The 20057-nt window shown below is 37.1% G+C and overlaps 2 protein-coding genes across 2 annotated transcripts; both read left to right on the top strand.

Annotated features, from left to right (window-relative positions):
* The first annotated feature begins 2583 nt into the window (after positions 1-2583).
* On the top strand, positions 2584-6585 carry LOC133875230 (probable LRR receptor-like serine/threonine-protein kinase At1g74360). The gene is made up of 2 exons (XM_062313276.1): positions 2584-2727; positions 3207-6585. The coding sequence occupies exons 1-2, from the start codon at positions 2664-2666 to the stop codon at positions 6443-6445; spliced, it is 3303 nt and encodes a 1100-aa protein (XP_062169260.1). The 5' UTR covers positions 2584-2663; the 3' UTR covers positions 6446-6585.
* Positions 6586-10795: 4210 nt separating this feature from the next.
* LOC133875983 (uncharacterized) lies at positions 10796-13607 on the top strand. The gene is made up of 3 exons (XM_062314274.1): positions 10796-10977; positions 11872-12071; positions 12915-13607. The coding sequence occupies exons 2-3, from the start codon at positions 11940-11942 to the stop codon at positions 13443-13445; spliced, it is 663 nt and encodes a 220-aa protein (XP_062170258.1). The 5' UTR covers positions 10796-10977; positions 11872-11939; the 3' UTR covers positions 13446-13607.
* Positions 13608-20057: the final 6450 nt, after the last annotated feature.

Genomic DNA, 20057 nt, shown 5'->3' on the forward strand with positions numbered 1-20057 from the left:
GGCTTAGACATGCAGAATGTCGGGGTTTCGTGGTGCTGTCCCTACTACGCATCTGGGGGCGAAATATCCGGGATCTCTCAAAGTTTTCTGGGGCTCTGAGATTTTTGGGATCGTGGGTTATTCTCAAAAGTCTGGAGTGATCCATCTTGAGCTCTGAAACTCTGAGATGTTTTGTGTTTGAAGGAATATTCCGACGCCCAAGGTGGTTCATGACCAAGGTCTCCCGACCCCCGAGGTGGCTCGTGACCGAGGCGACCCCGACCCTTGGGATGATTCATGACCAAGGTGCCCCCGCCCCCGAGGTGGCTAGTGACTGAGGTGGCCTGGCATGGTTGGTCCTTTGACTTCGAGCCTAGATAGCCTCGGTGTGGATTATTTCTCCAACATCAATCAAGACCCACGCATAACAAAAGAACAGATTCAATTGTGAACCAAAACCCATTAAAATATCAGATCCAATTATGAATCTCTGGCTCTCTGCCATGTAATCTCAATCTCTTGAATTTCTTCTTCATTCACAGCTGAAGAACAAACAAATATATTCTTCATTCTTTGTCAAAGACAGATCTTATATGTGTTCTACATTCGTATTCAGCCGAAGACGAATAACAGATCTTTGTTTGCAATCGAAAACAAAAATAGATCTGTCTTTAGCTAATAATGAAGAACAATCGTTCGAAGATGAAGAGAAATTATGAGTGATGCTTCCGAGTTGTATTTTAGATTTTACAACAATTTTTCGTTTTCTTTTCTGATCTTTATCAATAACCAAACGGAGCTCAAGGGTGTGGTTGTCTGTTTGTATGTGTGATTCGTGATTGATGTGGATTGTATGTGGATTTGTATATGAGGACAGGGTGCTGCTTATGCATGTGGAATGTCAAATGATGATTGACTCGTGTAGGTTGTTTGATGAAATGCCGGAGAGGAACTTTGTATCGTGGAATACGATAATCAAGGGACTCGTGGACCCTAATCCTCGGCATTTCCATCTTGAAAAGCCTCAAAAACCAAAGAACTCCAAAAACCCAAATCACATACAGCCTTTCTCACAATCAGTTCGTTCTCATTGTCAAAATCACCACAGTTCCTATATATCTCTACCAAAGCAGTATCCCCCAAATCGAATGAATCAAAATCGAGTTTCACCACATGCCCATGGGCCTTTTTCCCATATTGAACATCTGGCAAACAAGAACATGACCCCAGAAATAGAACGAGAAGCAAGTGCGCGTATATATTCTCATTACATTGATGCCGTGGTCGAGAGGGGTTTGATTTTTCTGGGCGCCACCTCTGGGGTGGCTCGCAAGCCACCCCCCTCCCAAGGGTGGCTCCCCCAAAGCCCCATGGGGCAACCCTTTTTTTTTTTTAAATAAAATTATTAAAAAAATAATTTGGGGCTGAGGTGTTAAGGAAATATTTCTATTTTCTACAATCAAGACCGAAAGAGTCCCGGGTCAAACCCCCAAGCCGGGGTACCGTCAACATGACTTCTCTAAAAGAAAAGTCTCCGCTTCTAATACTTCTTTTTTTCCCCTAATATTTAATGGAAATTTCGTAGAAATTTCATGAATATGTAACCTTCATGTAAATTGAAGTATGGAATTATCGAATTCAATTAGTTTTAAGAAAATAGATAACCTCAAGAATAAATGTGAAAAAAAATTTAATATTATCAATCCGTTAATTTTGTGTTACTACTTTTCGTAGATACCTTTGCCATAATCAGATTAAGACTTTTCCCATGGTTTCGTATTAAGAAGACTGATTAATTGTGTTGTTAACGACTAAGTAACATTAATAATTGTACTTATTGGACCCAAGTATGGAAATAAGTAGTACTCATACTTCATTATAAGTTAAAATAATGATTTATTTAGTCTATGTGGTTTGCAATTGTACCAAATTGATCCCTAGAGTGGGATAAGCTATTTGTCCAATAAAATTGTCCTTGTCATTAGATGTACACATTTGTTGATGTCACAACTAATCGTTGATTAACATATGACATCATTGATAGTCGGCCTCCTTTAACAGGGGCAACAGGCTATCCCTTATTCGTGAAGGGTAAATGGCCTCTTCTCACTGTACAAGAGGCAATTGACCGCCTCTCATTAGGTGAGGGTCTGTCGGTTGGTGTCTTCTTGTGAGGGGGATGACAACCAACTGCTCTTCTCTTAATGAGGAGCGGTCAGTCAAACCTCTCTTAAGGATGGTCAAGTCACTTCCGGCCACCATCAATTTTTTTTTTCTTTAAATTTAAGGGTAAAATTGTAATTTTAAATTAAGTTATAATCCTGGCACATGCCACGTGTTAACCGACAATTAGTCGTGAGGCCTATCCACGTGGGTATCAAATAAGGAGAGGGAGAGGGACCGTGTTGAACAAATAAAAAGCTTGAAGACAGTTTTGATACGGCAGACAATTGCGAAGACTAAGAAATAATTTTCCACAATAAATTAATATTAAAAAAGTAGGGAAGAAAACTGCGAAGCATTTGTTGCAAGTTTGGAGCGGTCTCCATTAATTAATATAAAACAACTCGATCGTTTTTGTGTTTCGTTTTGGGATATAATTCATGGGTTCTAGGAACTGATCATTGACTGTAAATTTTACAAAAGAAGAAGAAGAAGAAGAAGAAGATCATATTAGAAGTAGCATGCCAGACGAGGAAACTGACTCATGCCCCGTTGTGTTCATCATTTTCTTAATCTTGATAACAGGTAATTAATAATCCAAATTTTTCTATTTTTACTTTTGATTCTTTCTCAGCTCCTCCATTAGATAATACTTTTTTCTTGTCAGTAAATTCGTGTATATATAGTACTATAGCTTCGATCGGTTGGTTCTCTTTTAAATTCACGAAATTTTCTTGCTCAAGATCATCTTTCATGGCATCCAAAACCTCTCAGTAGTACTATATATTAACCATAAAAGCTCTCATGCATATATAATCAGACTTCCAAATCGAAACATGGATTTTTTTTTTTAAAGGTTTTATTGAGGGAATTAACGTTCTCCAAGGATAATTCTTTGTTTACTAGAACCAAACATGTTAGCCTTTTTGGAGGGGGGGAAATGCTAAAAAAAACACCTATAACAGTCACCCCCCACATGGGATGGGGTTCACCCCGTATGTAGGGTGTGTACCGGCTGTGCACCTAAATATGTTTGGATCTAAATTAATTATTTGATTTTACAGGAGTGCTTGTCTCTGGAGATTCTCTGGAAGCAGACAGAGATGCCCTGCTAAATCTGAAATCATTTCTCGAAAGAAACAATCCCGTAAACCGAGGAGAATACTCCCAATGGAACAGTCACAACTCGAGTAGCCTATGCGATGATTGGCAGGGAATAATATGCAGTTCCAACAAGACAAGTAGAAGGGTCACCAGCATCAACCTCTCGAACAGCCAAATCGCCGGCAAGATATTTGGAAACTTCTCATCGCTATCCGAGCTCTCATACCTCGACCTCTCCAAGAACTCTCTCGGTGGAAATATCCCGGAGGACTTGAGCCGGTGCCAGAATCTTGTGCATCTCAATCTGTCGCATAACATCCTTGAAGGCGAGCTGAAATTGTCTGGATTGAGGAAACTGGAGAAGCTTGATTTGTCTATTAACAGGTTTCGTGGGGAGGTACAGTTGAGCTTCCCGGCAATTTGTGACAACTTGGTTGTGGTGAATATATCGGCGAATAATTTCACGGGTGGGATCAATGGTAGCTTCGATGATTGCTTGAATTTGCAGTACTTGGATTTGAGCTCAAATAACTTCAGTGGGGAGTTGTGGAATGGTTTTGCAAGGCTGCTAGATTTTTCCGTCTCCGTTAACTTTCTCACAGGGCCTGTTTTGTCGTCCATGTTCACTGAAAACTGTAGCCTGGAAATTCTGGACCTGTCGGAAAATGGCTTCATTGGTAGGGTTCCGGGGGAAATATCTAAGTGTCGAAATCTGTTTATTTTGAATCTGTCGGGGAACAATTTTACAGGGAAAATACCAGCTGAGATTGGATCGATTTCGAGTCTTGAAGCTTTGTCCTTGGGGAGCAACAACTTTTCCAATGTGATCCCTGATTCGCTTCTGAATTTGAATAACTTAACCTTCTTGGATTTGAGCAAGAACAAATTTGGAGGAGATATACAAAAGATTTTCGGGAATTTCACGCAGATTAAGTTTCTTGTATTGCACGGGAATTCATATAGTGGTGGAATAAATTCGTCGGGGATTCTCAAGCTACCTAATGTTTCAAGGTTAGACCTGAGCTACAACAATTTTTCAGGTCCACTACCAGTTGAAGTCTCTGAAATGCCAAGTTTGATCTTCTTGATCCTTGCTTACAATCAATTTTCTGGAAATATACCGCCGGAATTTGGAAACTTGTCCCGCCTGCAAGCCCTTGACCTTTCTTTTAACAGGCTAGATGGATCAATACCGCCCACCCTTGGAAAATTGAGCTCACTCTTATGGTTGATGCTTGCGAACAATTCTCTAACGGGTGAAATTCCACCGGAGTTGGGGAAATGCACAAGCTGCTTGTGGTTAAACCTTGCCAACAACCAGCTCTCTGGGAAAATCCCACCTGAATTGACGAATATTGGTAGAAATGCCACAGCTACTTTTGAGTCTAATATCCGGCAAAGTACCCGGATTATTGCTGGCTCAGGGGAGTGTTTGGCGATGAGGAGGTGGATTCCAGCAGACTACCCTCACTTCAGTTTTGTGAATACCATCCTCACAAGGAAGAGTTGCAGAAGCATATGGGATCGGATACTTCAAGGATATGGTCTTTTCCAAATATGTGTAGCCGATTCATCAGTCCGGACCCTTCAAATCTCCGGTTATGTTCAACTAAGCGGGAATCGACTTTCCGGTGAGATCCCTCCAGATATTGGCAAGATGCAGAATTTCAGTGTGTTGCATTTGGGTATCAATGATTTCTATGGGAAACTCCCTCCTCAGATCGGACAGATCCCACTTGTAGTAATAAATATCTCCAGGAACAATTTCTCGGGCGAAATTCCTAAGGAAATCGGTGACATTAAATGCTTGCAGAATCTGGATTTGTCTTGGAACAACTTTTCTGACACGTTCCCGGCGAGCTTGAGCAAACTAGCTGAGCTGACCAAGTTCAATATCTCGTACAATCGATTTATCTCAGGCAGAATTCCAGAAACTGGGCAATTTATAACGTTTGACAAGGACTCATATCTCGGGGATCCCCTGTTGAAACTTCCAAGGTTCATTGACAACTCTTCAGGTGAACCCCCTAAGAGTGTGGATCGAAAGCCGAAAAGGCCTACAAAATTGGCTGCATTCTTGGCGTTCCTAGGTGTGATTCTAGCTTTCTTAATATGTGGGGTTTTGTCGGTCCTAATCTGCCCATTGATAAAAAGCCCATCAGAATCACCAGGATATCTTTTTCAGGAAATAAAAAGCCCGTATGATTTTGCATCAAGTTCTAGCTGTTCATCACCATGGTTGTCAGATACCGTTAAGGTCATCCGTCTGGACAAAACAGCTTTCACACATGCCGACATTTTAAAAGCTACCGGCAACTTTTCGGAGGAGAGGATTATTGGGAAGGGGGGATTTGGCACAGTGTACAGAGGAGTATTGCCTGATGGGAGAGAAGTGGCTGTAAAAAGGCTTCAAAGAGAAGGAGTGGAGGGGGAAAAGGAATTCCGAGCAGAAATGGAGGTTCTGAGCGGAAATGGCTTTGGTTGGCCGCATCCAAACCTTGTAACGCTTTATGGGTGGTGTCTGGACGGCTCGCAGAAAATTCTGGTTTACGAATACATGGAAGGTGGAAGCTTGGAGGATCTTGTATCAGACCGGATGAAGCTGACATGGCGGCGGCGAATCGATGTGGCAATCGACGTAGCGCGTGCACTACTGTTTCTACACCATGAATGCTTCCCTGCCATCGTTCACCGGGATGTGAAGGCCAGCAATGTCCTGCTCGATAAGGACAAGAAAGCACGGGTCACAGACTTTGGTCTTGCCAGAGTTGTTGATGCAGGGGATAGCCATGTGAGCACAGTGGTGGCCGGGACAGTCGGTTATGTCGCGCCGGAGTACGGGCAAACATGGCATGCCACTACAAAAGGCGACGTGTACAGTTTTGGGGTTCTGGCGATGGAGCTGGCAACAGGGCGGCGGGCGGTGGATGGAGGGGAGGAATGTCTTGTGGAATGGGGTAGACGGGTGATGGGAAATGGGCAACATGGAGTGAGCCGATCAACCATACCAGTTGTGCTTCTGGGGTCTGGGCTGGCGGAGGGGGAGGAGGAGATGAGTGATCTGCTTCGGGTTGGGGTGAAGTGCACGGCGGAGTCTCCGCGGGTCAGACCAAACATGAAGGAGGTGTTAGCTATGCTGATTATGATAGCCTCCACTAGGGGAGACTTCAATTATGGCTCCTTTTCTCCTCCCCCGTGATTTCAGGTTTCCAGAAGAAGAAGAAAAAATGTCCATAATTCTAGGGATGCTATACACAGTTTACACATATAATACTCCAAAAATTTTGACTTCTGTAATTCTTCTTGTAAACATCATTCATTAGTTGAAGGAGGGGTTTTTTTTTTTTTTTTTTGGTTGTAATTTTATGGATTTTGTTATGCAATTTCTTGACGCAGCTCAAGGACAAATACCAGTAATTATTTAACTATTTCCCAGCTAATTCTTGGGTGAGGTGAGCTAATCCCAGAAAAGGAGCATGTTTTTTTTGGAGGTTTAAAAGGATGCACTGCGCACATGAAAACCAAAGTTTACATCTGACGACTTGTGTTTTCCTAGTAGACCCATCGACTTTGAACAAAATATTTTGTAAGAAAAAAAATATTTCAAAACAAAATATTTTGAAACAAAATATTTAGGAGCACTCACAGCAGGAAATGAAACTGCTCCTAAAACGGGCGGCGCTACGTGCCCGCAACTCCGCAAGTCACCATGTTTTTTCAATTTTTTTTTTTTTAAAAAAATATTATTATATTTTAATAAAAATAAAAATTTTACTCTTTAATTTTTAATTTTTCAGTTTTACCTCCTAAATTCTAAATGCTAGTTCCGCCTCTAGCTCGTAAGGTTCTTTACAAAGTCTTAATTTTAAAGAAATTATTTGTTCGACCAAAATTTATATGCAAAAGATTACAATAAATATTTCTCTAGGATATAAATAAGAGTCGTAAGACTAAATGGCCACGAAATCAGCTTTTTTAGTCCTCACTCAATAGTCAATCGATACACGGCTCTTGCAGGTAAGATTGTGTACTTAGGATTTACCCAACATAGAAGATCACTAAGTATCCATGTCTTGAAAGAATTCAACATCATTTTTTAAAAAAAAAATTAAAAAAAAATAAAAATAAAAATTGATAACGCAATTGGGCTCGTTCTAGACGTCTCTCCAACACAAGTAATTATAATGGGGCAATGCTACGTCTTCTGAAAATTTTGCTTCTCCATGGCATTTGTGTAATTACTTATAATTACAAAAAAGCCATTCAAAAATTTTGCTTCACCCAAGCATTACCCATTATAATGTAGCATTGGAATTGCTTCCTTTGATCCATATGCAGAAGCTGGAACTTGGCTGTGAGTCATTTTAAGCCCTACAGTAAACAAAAGAAAAGATCCATTTGGTCTTGACAAAATATAAACAAGAGAAAAGACACAAAATAATTGTTTCTTAATATATTTTAATTTTAAACTCAATTATCTATCAACTTAATCATCTATCAATATTTGTTTCTATTTTTTTATTGCTCAAGAAAAAAGAAATATATTGTGAATTATTATTGGCTTATGATCGTTTGGTGGACAGCACACAATCTCAAAGGCCATTCTAGGAGGCAATGCTTTCTTAAAAGGAAGCCACAATCTTTTTATAATTTTGATTAGATGAGTCATTGGTGCACAATTTTACACAATCATTTATATTAGTGGGACATATTGCATGTGAGACCTATATATATATGAGTCTTACCAATACGAGCGGTAATGTAAAAATTGTGCTCAAAAAAGTTGTGCAATGATCAATTTTTCTTTTGATTATAGTAGCGATTTAGCACAAGTGCACTTCATATATTGGAGTAAACAATGTTGTTTATCTCTATAGAAGAGCTAGTTTTCGACTTCATAGAATAGATGCTTTCCAGCACGAACTTTTTTGGGTAAAATATATATATATTCCTATCAAACTATTATTTAATTGACAATGTCATTACTAAACTTTTAATTTGGACAATGCTCCTCAAGCTACCAAAAATTGTCAATGTTCTCCGAATAACAAAAATACCCTTAATAAAACAAAATTAATACTAAAAATTAAAAATAAATTCATAAAAACTAGGGGTGGACAAATTTAAAATTTTAAAATTGAAAAGAAAAATTAAAAAAATGTACGTTTTTTTTTCTAAATTAAAATGATGTGCTTAGTGGACATTGACAACTTTTTGTTAGTTTTTGGTACATTGTACCAATTGAAAGTTTGAGAGAATATTATTAATTGAGTGGTAGTTTGAGGGAAGTATGTTGATTTTTTCCAACTTTTTAATAGATGCTACACCCCCTTCCTATGTAAAATGACCAATCTCACCTTTGAATTTCCAAAATTAGGATTCTACATGCGTGTAGATATTAACGGCAACTAACCACTATTCGTATATGTGAATGTGAAGCAAAACTGCTAACCGTATATGTGAATGTGAGCCATTATTTCCTCTTGCGACGATATGGATTTCATACAATGTGGCTCCCTTAAAATTGAATTTTTAGTTCCATCCTTACATATCCATGCATATCACATTGTAGGTCTCATTTGGTTTGCATAATGAGTATTCTATTGGAAAATATAATAATTATTATTGGGAATGAAAGAGAGTGGAATGAAATAGTTATCATACTTAGTTTAGTAGCAACACATATATTTTAATTGGAATCGAATCAAAATTGCAAAAAAAAAAAAAAAAAAAAAAAAAAAACCCACATTATTTCTTTTATTTTTTATTTTTTTAAAAAAGAATAAGATAGAAAACGTGAAACATGTGGGTGACTGCAACCACCCCCCGCGTGGTCTCCGGGGGTGGTTGCGGCCATCCTCGACTCTTATGTGAGTGGTTTTTTTTTTTTAAAAGAAAATGTAGAATATTCTTTTAGGAATAGCTATTCTTTTTAGTTTTGAGACGCATATGTATTTTTTTTTCGTAAGGAAATATGAAGTCTAATGGAAATAACTATTTTAAAGAATATACAATTACCAAATAAAAGAACGAGGAATCTATTCCGCGAAACAATGAGGCCAAACATGCACAAACCACTAAAAAACATTGGCCTTAACTATTTTCAAAATCGTTTAAAATAGGTAGAGATCCAAAAGACTATAATAGGATCAAAATGCCTATTCAATAACTTAACAAATATCAATTAGTAATCACATGATTTGAATACAGTTACTTAGAATATCTATATTAAGCTCTCCAAAATTTTCTTCAAATTTAACCTAAATAATTTACTTTTTTGATCTTATCTCTCATTTTTGAAACACTTCATATATCAAACTCTCTAAATATTTCTCTATTTTAATTATATATTGTTTTTTATTAGTTTAGACACTAACCAATTTAACTATATGAACATCAAATTTTTCTTAAAAATACAATCCCACCACAATCGGTTACCAGAGAATCGAAATCTCAAAATCAGCCATACATCAACACAATACCAAAATCACTAGATCGGTCAAGCCAATTCAAGCTCAACAAACAAGATGAATCGAAAACCCTAAATTCGAGGTCAAACACAAGATGAATCGAAACCCAAAATTTCAAACCCTAAATCATTTTTTTTTTTTAAATGAATCGAAACCCTAAATCAATTGAAAACAATTTATGAAACTCACATTTAGGAAGGGAAATTCGAGGTCAAACACAAGATTGTCTGGGTTCTCGGAGTTGTTTGGGTTCTCAGCTTTCCGGCGTTCTGGCGTTGTTTGGGTTCTCTGCGTTCCGACGTTGTCTGGGTTATCAGCATTCTGGCGTTCTCGGTGTTCTCTGCATCTCTGTCGTCAATCTTGTCAAGTCGACGTCGTGTAGTGGAGAAATCCCTGGAGGAGCTCGATCTTGTCCTCGTTGGTCCAAAGCCACTGGAATCGCCTGGGCGAGTTGGCCTAGTGCCTGGAAGTGGCAAGCTGGGTTTTGATTCATGCGGAGGAAAGTGACGATCTTGCAGGTGAGGGAGGATGTGAAGAATGGTGCGAGAATGAACAAAAAAAAAAAAATGAATAGCGTGAGATCAAATGTGCGTTAAATCTGTAGAAGAATTTTGACAAGAACTATTTTGGTGAAGGGATGAAAAGCTTGATGCATAGGTGATTTTGAGAAGTTTCACCAAAATTTGGTAAAATGTTTGAAATGTTGAGTTCAATACAGATGCTCTTAAAAGTGATAATCACAATATGTCGATAAAGTCCAACCCAAAATTGGAAGTGTTAGGTAAATATTGTTGAGTTGATTTTTATTTTTTATTTTTAAATAGTAGTAAGAAGTGATTGATATAAAGTAAAATAAATTTGTATGGAAAAATAAAAAAAAACTTATATTGTAGTGAATTTTTTTTATTTGAATAATAATAAAAAATTATTAATATAATATAAAAAGTAAAAAAAAAGTAAAGATATTTTAAAGTTGATTATATTTAAAAAAAAAAGTGAAAATAAAGGAGGTAAAGAGGGCGTTTGCTGCCAAACACCCCATAGTACCTGCTAGCTATATACCCCTGTCCAGCAAACTGTCATTTGGCCACTGGCCACTGCTAGTGCTAGTCCCCTCCCTCCTGCCCTCATACGCTCTTGCTCAGTCTATTTCTATCTCTCTTCGGTGACCATTTTTAGCTTCAGACTCTGAGAAACAACGCGAGAAAAAATATAAAAAAGATAAAATTGTGACTCTAGTTTTTCGATCATCCTCAATAAGGTTAGTAATTACCGGTGTCATTTCCTTTCTCCTTTCCAGTTTTCCTTAGGAAAATGAGCTTCATTTCAACTTTTTTCTGGGTTTTACCATTTATTTTCAGATGAATAGGGTGTTACCATTTACTTGCAAAATGATGTAATTGTTGACTTGTGTTTGATTTGTGCTTTCTAATGACATATCTACGAGTCTTGCCTAGAAGTAGTGTGGGTAATGTGTCATCCAGTTTCATCTCCCCTTTCTCAATTTTAGTGGCGTGGGTACTTGTTTTCCAGAAAAAAGGAGGTGGCTTTATGTGATTTTTTGCACTTTCTAGATGAAATAATGGTTGGGATGTGATTGATTTGTGCCCTTTTACTGGCTTTTATACAGTTTTTGCCTTGATGTAGCAGATTTAGCTTCCTAGTCTGCTTTCCCCTTGCATTCTGATTTTCTTTAGTTTTAGCATCAACAGTTAGCACTTGTGTATTATTCTATAGCTATTAAGAGTAGATATCAAATCAGTATATGTTTTTGACAGAATAAAAATCTCCTATCAAAAAATGATCTTCAAGGATTTTCTTTGAATTTGACATAAACAATGGCCTTGCTCCCATTTGTTAATTCACTACCTTTCTATGTAAACATGGATCACGGTCACAAAGTAATGATCTTTTAGTTCTTGATGGAAATGCAATGTCTTTAGTATCGTGATTGTTTTACTGTGTCATTGTCTAAAACTTCTGTTGCTTTGTTTTCAGTTATTTTATCTAAGAATTATGTCACTCCTTTGTTGCTTTGCTTTTCAAACAGATTCCGAAGTAAATTTGGTGCTATCCCTATTCATATTGGAGTTTTCTGAATCTATGATTAACATGATGCTCATTATAATTGCTCCTTGGCCAATCATCTTGATAGGGTTTAAGGACTGAGTATATCACAAAGACATTGCAAGCAACGTGTTGCGGAGGACAACTGCATTTGAAATGGCAGAAGAGAGAAGAGAGAATATTATGTCAGTAGAGCTAGCAATCCAAAGAGAGCAAGCATACAGGAGGAAAGTATCTATGTTGCAGTTGAATTTAAATAATGATATGAATGATCTTTTGCCTTTGGAGGTGAGGATTCAAATTGAAGACAGCTTGACGATTTATAAATGGCTGGATTATTTCCCTTTTCCTCAACAAATTCTCTTTCTTCTTTTTCTTCTTCCTTTTTTTTTTTGATGAATCAACCATTGTTTTTTTAGCCTTTCTCTTTTCTCTCAGGCACCCTAAAGTTAGAACAGATTGTTTTTTTCTGGTTTCCACTGTGAATATCTTTTTCCCTATTAAAAAGCAGACTTCTATTCGAAGACAGAAATGACTTACATAGCACTCAAGGTTGTAATTGGAGTTAGTTGAAGATATGGCTTATATTGATTTAGTTGATATACAACATTACAACCTATGTCTGCTCTGTCAACCAAGATTTTCAATCCCCCTCCTTCCCCCTCTTCTTTTTCAGAAAATGCATGAGCAGCGGGCTGAAAAGTTCATTAGGAATTGTTTGTTAGGGCCCAGATTATTAAATGCTCGCGTATGTTTATTGTCTATATTAAAGAGTTACTAGAAGTCTAGATGTCCATCGGTCCGAGCCTAAAAGGAAACCCATCACATAGTAAGCATAGATTCTTTGTTGCAAAAAAATAAACTTTTAGTCAGAGAGTTAGAGTTAATTTCCAGTACCTAGCTATAAATTTGCTTACTAGATCTTTGATTTCTGTACGATTTGATCTGGTAAATCAATAATTTGTTGGATCGAATTTGGCTTACGTGTGCCCTGATTTTGCACAACAGAGTGGCATAAGTTATTCGAAGTTGTCTTCTTCCTCTCTTCAATGTTTTTGCTTTATATGTGATAGAGTTCTTCAGCTCAGTTGTATTTGTAATCTTGTGAACTAATATCATCGTTTGTATCAGGTGCCAACTTCACATCCAAGTCCTAGCCCCAGTCTAACACCGGCAGATGGGCCAAGTTCAAGTCCAAGTCCAGTTCTGAGCACAAGTCTTTTGGGGACAAAGCAAAAAGAGCTGACTACCTACCTCCGATACCTGCCACCTCAACAGCCCCAACCATTTCATGGTAATGTCATACTTGGAAATGAGACAGACAACTTATTTTGTGAGATGTGCCAAGTGCTGTGCTCAGGTGCGTTTAATCTCAGGCAGCACCTAGAAGGAAGAAAACACAAGGGAAAGATAGAAGAGTTGGAACATATCAGGAAATATAGAGGAGAGAAAGCAAACCAGCATTTGCAAGGAGCAAGGCACAGGGAGAAACTACAAGAGTTGGAATCTGGAAAAGATGGTGGAAAGGTCCTAAACCAGCCGAAGTGGTGTAAATTGTGTAAGCTTTGGTGTCCGAGTAAACATAATTTTAAGCAACATCTTGAAGGCCAAAAGCATGCCTTACGGCTACAGGCTTTTCAGCAGGAAAAGAGGGCCGAATAGATGATCTGTTAGGACTTAAACTATCATTCCATTACAAAAGGCAACTCCATTAGCAAAAATTGTTAAAATGGATGGAAAAGCGTGCACGTTGTGTGACCACCTTTGTGTCTTTATTTCTAAAATACATTTAAAAATCATTAAAAGAACGTTTAACAAATTTTAGTTAGGGCTTACTTCATATACTTTTCATGAATGATGTTTACTTATTGAGTCATGGACTCACATTCTCCTTGTAAAATATTTATTTTATAGAGCATGTTAATGCAGACAGGTTGAGCAACGAGAATAAGTGATACATAGACGTGAGCTTTGAGTGTAGTTTGACTGTATAGTTTCGGCTTAATTAATTAGATAAATGTTATAATATATAAATATGACCGAGATAGTCACTTGATGGATTATGATGTTTAACTAAAATTATAAGTCGAACTACTGATGCAATCATGTGACTATGAAAGTATGTAATATGTTTATATGCCTTAGTGCTCTAAGACATTTTTATTTATTTATTTAATTTTTTTTATAACAATTCATAAAACTCTTTTAAAAAGACAATACTTTTTAAACAAAAACAAAAACAAAAATACTTTTTTAAGTGTCGACGTTGCTTGTCACATATAAAACAATATAAAAATAAAATAAAAAGTAGTTACTAGTATGGTGGACGCCTGCTCACTAATGATGACAATCATCATAGAGGCTGTCAATCGATCATCGCCCTATATATATATATATTTATTTATTTTTGTAACACTCAAAAACTTCACCAAACAAATATAATTTAACAGATCTTATAAAAACCATTTTTCCCCAAAAAAATAATTATCAATTTCAAACTTTCCAAAAATCAATTTTTTTAAAACCCAAAACCAATTACACTTTTTTAAACTTTTTTAGAAGACGCATTTCATTTGAAAACCCGTTCCCCAACGGCTTCCCCAACGGCTTCGAGAGTTAAATTCAAATTCTTTTTAACTTCTAAAGTTCCCCATCCCCTTTCTCTCTTCAAAAAACAGAAAAAGAAAATTCCCCATCCGCCCCCCCTCTCTCTCCCTCTCTCCAATGGCGACCTCCAACACCTTCTCAGCACGCCCTCCAAGACCCTCTCCGACACGTCCCGCAAGCACCCCAACCCCTTCTCATCCGACTCCTCGGCTTGCTCCTCTCGGGTCGAGGCCTACAACCGTCTCCAGGTGACGGCGTGGCGTTCGGGGAGAAGCTGACGATCCCGGAGATCGTGGCCCTGGGTGGCCAATCCGACGGCAAGAATTCTCTCCTCGAAGCCCTCCTTGGGGTCCCGCTTCAACGTCCGCGAGGTCGAGATGGGCAGCCGCCGCCCCCTCATTCTCCAGATGGTTTACGACGCCTCCGCCCTCGAACCCCGCTGCCGCTTCCAGGTTTTCTTTTCTCTGTGCCATTCTTTCAAATGGATTGCTGGAGATTTTGGGAAAGATGGAAAAAAGATAATGGAAATTGGATTTACGTATGCGGTTCATGTTGAAACAATTGGCATCTAGTTTCCAGCAAGTGAAATGAAATGAAATGAAATGTCGACTCTGGAGGCCGAATGATTGTGTTAGTTTTAATTGAATACAGATTAGCGTTTTGCTGAGTTTCACATAATCGACTGTCTAAACGCTACTAATGGTATCGTTTTTTGTTACCCACATTTTTTATATACAAAACTGGGGGTGACAATGTCGGATTCACAGATGTATAGTATGTATTCAGTGCTTTATATTACACTTCTATTCCTTGTTTGGTTGCCAAGAAACAGGAGGAAGTTGTGAATTACAAAGTTGTGAAAATGAAATTACTTAATATGTTCAATTATAAACGGTGATTGATGAAAACAACCAATCTTCTTTGTAGAAACTGGGTGGATCAAGTTCAGTCCTTTATTTGTTTCTTGGGAGTCAAACAGCAAGTAACGTGGGAATGAACATATTAGGGTTTGGATATTGGGAACTGAAAAACTTGAGGGTTCGTCTGTTTTCTGGGCATAAACAGACTTTTATATTGGTCATATGGTACTGCATACATATATATGCAATCTTCTTGACCTAGTGGTTATTTTGCTGTGTTACTTGTGTTTTGCTTCTCCAAATGCTTAGATGTTTTGTTTACAAAAAGTACTGGGAAGTTTATCATTGAAACAAGAAGAGGATTCTGAAGAATATGGAAGTCTTGTTGTTTTGGCTTCTGCAATTTCAGATATCATAAAGTCCCGAACTGAGGCACTTTTGATGAAGACTAAAACCGCAGTTTCTTCTAAGCCAATCATGACGTGAGCTGAATATGCATTGTCCTAATCTCACCATTGTAGATACACCAGGCTTTGTTCTTAAGCCGACACTCTTCTACATGGGTAAATAGATGTTTGAAATTATTATCTTCTTATATGGATTTTTTTTTCGGAAATTTCATCAGCAGGCAAAGAAAGGAGAACCAGAAAATACCCCTGAATAAATTCTTATGATGGTGAAGTCAATTGGCTAGTCATCCCCATCGCATTCTGTTGTCCCTTCAACAGAGTAGTTTGGAGTGGTGCTCCTCATTTTGGTTAGATTACATTCGCAAACATTCAGACGGACGGTAATCATTGTCTCCAAATTCGATAATCGTCTCAAGGTATGAACTTTTGACTTTTGTTGAGTTGATCCCTGGTAATAAAATTTAACCATACTAGAAAAGAGAGAAATGAACATTTCTTAGAACATTCTTCTCCCCCCAAATGGTTTTTCGTGGCTTTTCCTTCTCTTCTCCCTCTTGTTGGCATTTGCTGAAATTTTCTTCTTCTTTATCTCTTCCCTGGGGTTGGTGTGCTTGTTTTAGTTGGTTGAGTTTATTGACAATGGCTTATGTGAGTTGGTTTTATGTTGAGGCTAAAGCTTTCGAGCTTCAGTGGCTGAAGGGGGTCTGTTTTTCGGTTGGTTGAGAGCAGACGAGGGCTTTCCCGAATTGTGTTGTTGGGTAAAATGAGTACTGTCCAATGTGAGACTAAATACTCATTTTTTATCTAATCTAAATGCTCGCATATTTATACTTTGACAGTTAATGGGACTGGAAATTACTGACCAATTTTCACGACCTAGAGACATTATTCATTTGTTCTTTCTTGAAGGAATGGAAATTATGCTTCTACTGTAATCAAATTTTTTCATTTTCTGTTAGAAAGTGTTTGTTGTTATGCGACAACAATGGTATCTCTATCTGTTACACACATATAGGCAGAAACACATATTCTTAAGGATGTTGATGCAAGTTGTCCATGAATAACACAACTATCACATGGGATTCAAACTGAGTAGATATGTACACTACAATTATTTTTGTTAAATCTAAGGTATTATAATATTAGAATTGATATTTAGGCTGTCCACTATTAAGGTAAAATCCATCTTTGATCTTTTTACCCCTGTTGCATCTTGTATGTTTAATATTTTTTGATTTCAAAATTATGTTTATATTCAAATTTGTGTCATCAAATTATAAATGTTTTATATATATATATATATATATATATATTTATTTATTTATCTTGACTTTTTTTTTTCTCAGTATCAACGAGATAATCCATATGAAATTAATCTCAACTATGTGATTAAATTGATTTGCAATCAAACTTTGTTTACCTAAACTGTATAACTCTGTATGAAGCAGGAACATGTTTCTCAATAAACAAGAAGCCAAAACATATTATTCTCATGTCTTTCTCATATGGGTGTGGATAGTAGTAATTACACATGTAATAACACTTACAGAGCATGCCTCTTTTTCCTGGTAAAAAAAAATAATATTCAAAGCTTCCATTAGAAGGGATCCTATAGAAGCTAGAAAGAGGTGGTGGGGTTCCAATTCAGAATTTTTTATTTTTATTTCTTCTATTTAATTTGTCTTTGTTCTTAGCTTAAAAGGTTTGTTATGCACTCATTTGGGCTATCGCTGTAGGATGAGGCACACTAGTTTAAATGTATGGGAATGCTATGTGGGTTGGAGGAACAGGCTAGCCTTAAGATTTTTTTTTTAAATGAATAATATGCAAATCATGTCTTCTTCTGAGATTTTTTGTAAGCTATCAAATGCGTTAGTCTTGGCCATACATTTAAATTTACTTCACCTAATGCTTACATACCTTTACGGATATTCTAATTTGTCATGCTTACTTTTCTTTTCTTAATCATTTGCTTTTGTTGTGTTTGAATTTTTATCCATTACTTGGTTACTTAGAAAAGAAGAAAATTTGAGAACTTCTATCAAGTTGCAAGAGGATCTTAAGTTAGTTATCCTATGATATTTGGCAAACTTCTAAATTTGCAAAGCAAAACGATAGTTTACTGTGATATATTACAAACATTTAATTATGATATAAAAGACTTTTTAAATTAAATTACAATGAAAAAGCTTGCACATAGCACGGGTTATAGGCTAGTGTAAAATAAACTATGTATCATTTAAAAAAGCCTTGCTTAAGAAGGATTTAAGATTAACATCTACAAAGATGTATATTGAAATTTGCTATAATAAAACAAATACCTTAGATGACCTCTTTTTTTCCATCTCTTGTGAATTCAAAGTTTTCTTTCTAGGTTTAAAAAGTTTCTCTTGCGTTTCTTGGACCTCAGTCCTAAGACATATTATTAAGGTCTTTGATGAATTATCTATTTAGCCTATGAAATATTCATGGGTAGAAGCATGGGATTCCCATGAAGTGTGTTCGTAATTTTCATATGGAAGCAGCTTGTTTCTATCTTAGCAGCTATAGAATTTGTTTAAGCTGAGAGGTTATTACAACTCCCAACCTATTTAGTAGCTAAGCTACTTGGGAAGTTAACTCGAACATAGCTGATTCACTATTAGATAAAAGTAATTTAGCATATTATTAGAATGTATACATACTGTAAAACATTTATGACTAATCAAACATCTCTGTAATTATTGTCAGATGGTTGTTTGACATCTTGTGGTGTCTGTTAGCCTTGGGTGTTCTATTTAGTTTTGAATCTTAGCTTCCCCGCTTCCCACCTTGTATTATATAGGAAAACAGTTTATGAAGTAAGAATGTTATTTATGCATACACAGATTGTCTAGTGTGACCAATTTTATGGTTAGGTTTGTCGACAATTAAAAGGTTTGGGCATATTATCCTTATTCGAAATAAGGTTTTCTCCTATCTTGTCCAAGAATGTAAAGTTAGAAGTTGATTTAGCGTCTGTTAATATTGAAGTAATTGACCTTTATCAAGCAACTCGAGGCAAGTGCACTTTGGATCAGGATGTCCTGCATGTTATGCAGAAGCATGCTGTGGTTATGCACCCTCTCCCCAGGCTTGACGAGGTAAGCATGTGATGTTTTGAGTGACTCTGGCATGTTCTTTATGGTTTGTGAAAGAATCATCTATGTTTTTATCTCACTCTCATATTACAAAAATACGTTTCATTGATTATCGATACAACGAACAACGTTCAATCACAACCAACAACAAAGTTGGATTGATGAACAATACAACCAACAATTGAAACCAACAACAATCAAGCAACAATAACGTTTGATTGATGAACAATACAACCAACAACGCTCAACCATAACCACGAACGAACGACCAGAAACAAAATTGGATTGATAATCAATAAAACCAAGAACACTCAACCACAACCAATAACATCGTTGGATTGATCATCTGTATAACTAACGACCGAAAACCAACATCAGACAACTAAAAACAACGCTTGATTGATGATTGATACAACCAACAACGATCAACCACAACCAACAACAGATGACGAAAAAAAACGTTGGATTGATTATCAATACAACTAATAACGAACAACCAACAACATGAATTATCATCAAAACAACCAACGACTGAAAACCAACAACGGTCAACCACAACCAACAACGAGTAGCCAACAAAAATGTTAGATTGATCATGAGTGCAATCAACGACAAAAAACCAACAACGGACAACTAACAACTATGCTTGATTGATGATTGATGTAACAAACCACATTCAACCAGAACCAACAACTAACAACTTTGAATTAATTATCAGAACAACCAACAACGTTCAACCACAACCAACAATCGACAAACCTACAATAACATTGGGTAGATTATCAATACAACTATGAACACTTAATCGTAACCAACAACAAACAACCATCAATGACGAAAAGCCAACAATGGCCAACCAGCAACAACATTTGATTGATGATTAATACAAGCAATAACGGTCAATTACAACCAACAACAATATTGGATTGATAATTGGAATGGATGGATCTGTAGTCTAATTTTCGTTCGCCCACACTCGTGGCCAAAGGAAATGAGGGACTGTAGGAATGGATGGATCTTTGCTCTAATTCCCGTTGGCCCACACTCGTGGCCCAAGCGAATAGGGGATTGCAGAAATGGATGGATACTCATTATAATTCACGTTGTTCCACACTTGTGGCCCAAGGGAATGAGGAATTGTTGCAATGGATGGATCCTCACTATAATTCATGTTGGCTCACACCCATGGCCCAAAGGAATGGGGACTGCTTGAATGGAGGCATCCTCACTAGGAATGCCTCAAAAGGAAGAATTCGAGAACATGGGGGAAACTCCTAG

Source organism: Alnus glutinosa, chromosome 8 (genome assembly GCF_958979055.1).
Source record: "Alnus glutinosa chromosome 8, dhAlnGlut1.1, whole genome shotgun sequence".
NCBI classification, from domain to species: Eukaryota; Viridiplantae; Streptophyta; class Magnoliopsida; order Fagales; family Betulaceae; genus Alnus; species Alnus glutinosa.

Coding starts and splice junctions, on each gene's coding strand:
- LOC133875230 (XM_062313276.1), top strand. CDS start 2,664: ATGCCAGACGAGGAAACTGACTCATGCCCCGTTGTGTTCATCATTTTC. Junction 2,728..3,206: donor TTTCTTAATCTTGATAACAG/GTAATTAATAAT, acceptor TTGATTTTACAG/GAGTGCTTGTCTCTGGAGAT.
- LOC133875983 (XM_062314274.1), top strand. CDS start 11,940: ATGGCAGAAGAGAGAAGAGAGAATATTATGTCAGTAGAGCTAGCAATC. Junction 12,072..12,914: donor ATGATCTTTTGCCTTTGGAG/GTGAGGATTCAA, acceptor CGTTTGTATCAG/GTGCCAACTTCACATCCAAG.